The sequence below is a fragment of the Toxorhynchites rutilus genome, chromosome 2 (genome assembly GCF_029784135.1).
Source record: "Toxorhynchites rutilus septentrionalis strain SRP chromosome 2, ASM2978413v1, whole genome shotgun sequence".
NCBI lineage: Eukaryota > Metazoa > Arthropoda > Insecta > Diptera > Culicidae > Toxorhynchites > Toxorhynchites rutilus.
Window position 1 is genome coordinate 145217983 of NC_073745.1, and position 6486 is coordinate 145224468.

The 6486-nt window shown below is 40.0% G+C and overlaps 1 protein-coding gene and 1 long non-coding RNA gene across 3 annotated transcripts; one reads left to right on the top strand and one right to left on the bottom strand.

Annotated features, from left to right (window-relative positions):
• Window positions 1–401: 401 nt before the first annotated feature.
• LOC129765184 (uncharacterized) lies at window positions 402–1081 on the bottom strand. Its single transcript, XR_008741400.1, has 3 exons — window positions 981–1081; window positions 771–920; window positions 402–704 (listed from the first exon to the last, which is right to left on the bottom strand). It is a non-coding gene; the product is annotated as an uncharacterized LOC129765184 (long non-coding RNA).
• A 1116-nt stretch (window positions 1082–2197) lies between these two features.
• Window positions 2198–3509, top strand: LOC129769183 (mitochondrial genome maintenance exonuclease 1-like). 2 transcript variants are annotated; one of them, XM_055771278.1, is made up of 3 exons: window positions 2198–2308; window positions 2367–3129; window positions 3184–3509. In XM_055771278.1, the coding sequence occupies exons 2-3, from the start codon at window positions 2378–2380 to the stop codon at window positions 3479–3481; spliced, it is 1050 nt and encodes a 349-aa protein (XP_055627253.1). In that variant the 5' UTR covers window positions 2198–2308; window positions 2367–2377; the 3' UTR covers window positions 3482–3509. The 2 variants fall into 2 exon arrangements, with proteins under 2 accessions (XP_055627253.1, XP_055627252.1); XM_055771277.1 differs by having other exon boundaries at window positions 2255–3129.
• Window positions 3510–6486: the final 2977 nt, after the last annotated feature.

Below are 6486 nucleotides of genomic sequence, written 5' to 3' on the forward strand. Positions count from 1 at the left end.
CACAATGCACCCCAGTGCTGATGAACTGGCAACCGCTGCTTGCTTCTCAATCGGAGCGCTTGAGCGCTCGGCACTATCGCGCTGGTATTGTGTGCGTGCAACTGACCACCGATGTCCGACTTCGACTGCGATGGCGACAAATCGGCGATAACTGAAAGCCGGCTGGCCTTGCCAGGCTTTGACGATTCAGCCTTTCTCACCAATTCCGAGTTCACACTGCGTTCCACGATATCTCGAATAATTCGAAAACGCGCGAAAAAAGCACACCCGGGCGACAAAAAAAATAATAACAGCCAACGGTAACCGAAAACAATGCTTCAACGGAGACGCTCACAGCACACGACCGGTTACTCGAAGCTTATGCCGAAGAATGTTCGAATGTTGTTGAAATAGCTGATTTGTTTGAATATTTCTGCTTGATCCCTATAACTACTGGTTCTAAAGAAGTATATTTATAGAATCATTGACCACTAGTATGGTATATTTCCCTTGGCACTCTGAATTTGAATACTACTATTTTAGAACGGGACCATTGGGCTGAGACCACCTTCTTCAAGTCCGCATTTTACTCCTGAGACCCTGAATTCTTCCCAGTTTCTTCCACCACCAAGGAATCATTTTCATGCTTCAACCGTAAATGATTTAGCATATTCGAAGAATTTCGACGAAACACCATGACGGTTAAACAAGTTTTGCACTGTTTTCTGAAAAAATGGTTCCCTTTTTCATTAATCATGATTACTTTGCGTGATTACTCGATGTAATCATACCTTGATTTTTCATTATTCGATATAAAATTACTGATGCAGATATTCGATTATATGAATTAATCGAACGATTAACCGACGTCTCTAACTGTAAAACGCGGGGAAAATACCTCCATCACTGACCGACACCGAGAGTCGATTTATTCTCTTGAGCTGAAACATATAATAAGATAGAGTATATTACAAACCTAACTTTAACCGTAAAAAACTTACCTTTCGACTTTTCAATGCTCTTATTGCTACCAAAACAATTCCACACACAGGAAGCAAAAAACATATTGCCAAATATTGCAGATTGTTTACATATAAAATTCAAGATGGCTGAAAGGCCTTTCTCATAAGTTGCGGTACCGTATTGTATCTATCGTGGCCCAAGACGGGTCTATGGTACTAGGTGAGGCCGTTTCGTCACTAAGTTGGGTAGGGGAGCGGTATATGAAAACAGCACGGAAGAAAGTAGAAGGGGAATTATTTGCTTGTAGCGTGAAAGAGACAGACTGATCACGAGCGAGCTTCGGCAATAGCGTATTGTGTTTTCTTTACAAACAAAACACAGTAGACTTCCAAGATGGCTGAAGAGTGGTTTTAGCAATTGGGCCCACCTTAGTATATACTTCTAGGTGCCTTGATCGTGGCCTTGACCAAGGCGCCTCTATATATACCAGGGGAAACAATCATATGAAATGCACTTTCAGCCATATTGGAATTGCTGTCGGTATTGTTTACAAACAGCATCAGAACGCTCCCGGTGGCTCTCTACAAACTGCTACGACGCTTTTTCGAACGATGCCTACTATGTTCGACTTTCGCGAATTTATGTGAAAAAGAAGGGATGATTTGGTAGAATTTCATTCTAATTTCCACTACTCTCGCATATGAAAATGCAATAATGGCGTATCCTAGCAATAACAAAACAAACAACCCCCGCTCCACAAACCGTAATAACCTTCTTATTGAAATGATGATGTTGCTTCACCTGTTATACATTGATATAAGCGCCTTGGCCTTGACTGAACCGATAAAAACACCAAGGTGCTTATATCAATGTATAACAGGTGAAGCAACATCATCATTTCAATAAGAAGGGTATTACGGTTTGTGGAGCGGGGGTTGTTTGTTTTGTTATTGCTAGGATACGCCACATGCGAGAGTAGTGGAAATGAGAATGAAATTCTACAAAATCATCCCTTCTGTTTCACACAAATTCTCGAAAGCCGAACATAGTAGGCATCGTTCGAATAAGCGTTGTAGCAGTTTGTAGAGAGCCGCCGGCAGCGTTCTGATGCTGCTTGTAAACAATACCGACAGCAATTCCAATATGGCTGAAAGTGCATTTCATATGATTGTTTCACCTGGTATATATTGAGGCGCCTTGAAAAACACTATTGCTAATAGGGCACTTCACCATCAGACCCATCTGTAGGTGAACACCACGAACAATTGTCAATAATAATATGCGCTCTGCTTTGTTTTGCTCTGTTCTTTCCAATATATTTTAAAAACAAACCAACGATGTAATTGAAACCATCAATTGCACGCAGGTTTCTCTAGTAAATCAAAACTGAAGTATTTTTTGTAATTAAAACTTCAACATTGTAGTAAACTTCAACATGTGGCAATCATTCTCAATACGGCACATGGCAACAGCCATTAAAACAGTGAAACCCAAAGTTAAATCAAATGCTGCAAAGGAACGTGCGATCAAAAGTTTAAATTTTGAAAACAAGTCCCTCTTTGGAGCAGTTATTAAGGACAAAAACTCCCATATCGCCGAAACATCAGCAATTTCATGCGATCCAAAGGCTTCAGAGATGTACTGGTTAATGCAGAGAAGAAATGTTGAGAAGAAACTCCTCAAGCTAAACTGTGTTGAACAAACGTCTTCCGCGGCAATACATCCGATTCCGTTCAATGATAACGAATTGAAATCCATACTGAAATTCCCCATTGCACCATCTGAAAACGGGACACTGGAACAAAGCTGGACCCGCCATGAGCAATATGAGAATGAGCATTGTAGATCTCCGTCGGTGAATAAAATTCTGGGTGCGACCATGCCAGAGGCCTCGAGGCAAGCGCTTCTCAGATGGAAGGATTCCAAAATTGCACTTCTAGGGGAGGACGGATTTGCTGAATTTCAAAAGGCAACCTTCGAGCGCGGCAGTAATATGCACTCATGCCTGGAGCTGTGGTGCAGCCAACAGTCTTTGGACGAAGGAAAACTTGAAAAGGCGGGAAAATTGTGGAACAGCATCCAGGATTCGCTCACACAAATTGAAAGACCAGCTAGAGTATTCGAGAGGAAGATTTACCATCCGTTTTTGCACTATAACGGAGTTGTGGATTGTGTAGCCACTATCGAGTAATATTTCACATATTATTTGTAAAAATGAGTGTAATAATTTGTCATTTTCAGCAAAAAGCTACATATCATCGAGTGGAAGACCTCAGAGAACCAAAAACCCACCATTGGGTCAACATATGATGCACCCATTCAGTTATGTGCCTATTTGGGAGCTTTGAAGGCAGATCCTGCATTTGGTGAACTGAATGTTGATGGAGGAGCGGTGTTCGTTGCTTACACTAACGGTTCTCCAGCACACGTTCATATAATGAATCCGGTTAAGCTGAAACAATATTGGACGATTTGGACTCAGCGATTGCACGAGTATTGGGTGCGATACCGTGACAACACTCTACCTGAACCAATTTGAGATTAAATTATCTTTCTTTTTTGTTAAATGTTGTGTTTTAATTCCTTCTGAAAAGAATAGCAAAAAGGTAATCCAGAGGATGCTAAGACAATTTATGGATTGGGTAAACAAATGATCTTCTGGTGGCTAAGCAAATTCAAAAAAAAATATTTTTCATTGCTTCCAATATACTGTTTGGCCAATGCACAATGGTCCAGGAGATGTAATTAAGCGAAAATTAGCATTTAGAGCTCGACAGTTATTCTCTAGACAAACTAGACAAAACTGTAAGCTCTAAAAGTAAAGTGACCAGATGGTCAGAGGTCTAACGCGGGACGCAAAAAACAAAACGTTATGTATATACGTTATGTGAACATAAACCATAGTTTAGCGAGTCTAAACTGATCAGTATTATTTCTTTCAGAGTATGGAATCCGAATGGAATGCTCGAAAATTCCAACTCATTTTTTATCGATTTTAGTGTTAACTTATGCATTCAAAAAAAATAGACTAATTTCGGATGGCGATGAATAATAATATATGGGAACAAATTTTTCTTAAATCCTACGTTTATTAAGTCTACAACAAAAATGATTGAAAGCTGTTGATTCGCAGCAGCAGTACTGTCATACAACTTCATAATTTTTCCATACTGTAAGCTCCACCACACAGCGAAGGAGTTGGACATCCTGAGGCATTTTGTGTCCGCTAGATATTGCCGATCTGTTATATACAATATCATCTCTTTGCCACTCCTTAAGCCGGGAGATCGAAGCAACCGGCCAAACGGTAGAGAAAAATCTGGCCAAAATGGACATTTTTATGCGAAGGCGTCAGCCGAGACCTTCCGTATCTGAGCAACAGGCAATCACCCTGAAGGAATAGCTTGAGGTTCTGGTGAAAAACTTCTTTCCGGCGAAAAAAGTGAAAAACTTCATTTCGTACTCACAATGAAAGACGAGACGTTCTTGATGCTAGAATTCAACGAATGGCAGGGGACCGGGTACTTTGCGTTCCCCAGGTAAGCGATGATGTCGAATATATCATTCACATCATGTTCTCGAAGAAGGTCCTTCTCTGACAGACGTGAAGCCGCTCTTTTTTAGAGTCATATGGTGAACGGGGAGATATATAGTACGAAGTGCTTGCCGGAGTTGGGAAGGTGATGTGGTCTTCATACCGAACCTGGGATCAGCCCATTATGTCAAAATATCACTGAAGGATGGATCGGCTGGAGATAAACATTGTCGCGAAGACCACCAACCTTCCCAACATTCCCCAGCTGCGCCCGATAGAAAACTTTTGGGTGAATGGCCAAAATAGAGAGACAGACGACCACCAAAGCCACGAAAAGGTAAAATAACACGCCGATATACATATTTTCATAGATTCTGGTTCAGGTTCCGGCCAACTTCCGTAAGACCGCCCAGCGGATCATTTACGATACTTCATCAAACAACTCTGCCTCTTCCTGTCGAGTGTACACTAGTTCTTCCGGCTTATTTAAAACGTTAAGCCCTGACCGAGCTAGAGGACCAAAGATGAACTTTTCGTCTGACTCACGTTGGTCCCTGCGGATCAATAGGGGACTATCATAAAAATCATTTTCCAATTTTGTTACTGTCGCTTCCAGTTGACACTCTCTAAATAAAAAGCCCAATGTCGGTGCGATGAAACCAGCTCAACGTATTAATCTTCGGATGCATTAGAAGCGCTCTTGAACAGTCTTCCAAATAAAAGTTTTTTTTGAGGTTCATCCATTTAAGAAAATCAACATGATCAAATTGTGATACTGAAAAATATTGATATCGCGGGACATTTTCGTTTCTTTTGCCAAATGCGGGACGGAATCTTACGCGGGACATTTGGTTGAAATGCGGGACTGTCCCGCGTCTGGTCAGTTTATCTAAAAGTCTTCCGAAGATAGTTTGTATGTAGAATATGACATATAAAAGTTAGAACAAAAAAAACAGTTTTTTTCATGGTGACCCTAACGTAACTTAGAAAAAAGGCTCTATATCAGTTATTTCAAGAGATAGAAAAAAAATTTGTTCTACAGAGATGTCTCAAATAACTAGGACTAGAACATTGTCAAACTATGTTTATCTCTATCTATAAAGATAAGAAAGTGAGATTTTTTATTTCTTCGACAATTTTGGTCACCCTATTTTTGATAACATAAAAATGAGCGCTCTATCATATGTAACAACTTTGTTGAAGACAGTGTTTGTCTAAAGAACAAATATCTCGCACAAAGTTGTTTTTTGCGCTTTCTATCTAAGTTGCATTTTGGTAACCATGAAAAAACGATATTTTTTTGCTTTCAAATTTCAAATTCTACACCAAAACCGTCTTCGTACGACTTTTGGGGCTTATCAATACCAACATTTTGCGATGCAGAACTTGTCAATATCTTAATCCTTCCTTAATTCTTAAAATCCTTAACACATTGTGGACCGCTCACGAGATTTCTCGTGTTTCGCGTTCCGTCTGTTACGGATGGATTACGAAATAACCCGTATTTTCTACACTTGAAGGTTAAATCCTTGGTTTTCCCAGAATCTAACGAGGTTTACCGATGGCTCACCTTCGTCTCATCCACATCGAAGGAAACGATCTCATTCGTGGAATCCGAACAAATGAAGCGTTCAAATTTGCCCCAAAACGTGCGGTCCTTAATATGTTAAAATGAGTTAATAATGTTTTTTTACCCAAAAACTCATGATTTCAATTTTAGTTTACTTAAACACAAAAAATAACATACTTTTGAAACTCACGCATTACATAGATTGAAATTTTTTCTTTCAAATTCCGTCAACAAACATTTTTTTATGTTTGCCCAAGAAAGAATGACAAACAAACGAAAAGAGCGGTCGTTGGTTACACACGATTATCCCTAATGGGCACCTTACACGATCAACCGGATTGACAATAAGTGTCTTCAATATCGTGACAGCTAGGCTTTCAACATCTGATCTAACCTCAATCAATATTTTTCCACCTTACACGGTCAATATCGCCCTCAA

What these genes read in the sequence shown, in the direction of transcription:
- LOC129769183 (XM_055771278.1), top strand. Translation starts at nt 2,378, where the DNA reads ATGTGGCAATCATTCTCAATACGGCACATGGCAACAGCCATTAAAACA. An exon ending in GATTGTGTAGCCACTATCGA is followed by an intron (nt 3,130 to 3,183) that starts GTAATATTTCAC and finishes TGTCATTTTCAG; the next exon opens with CAAAAAGCTACATATCATCG.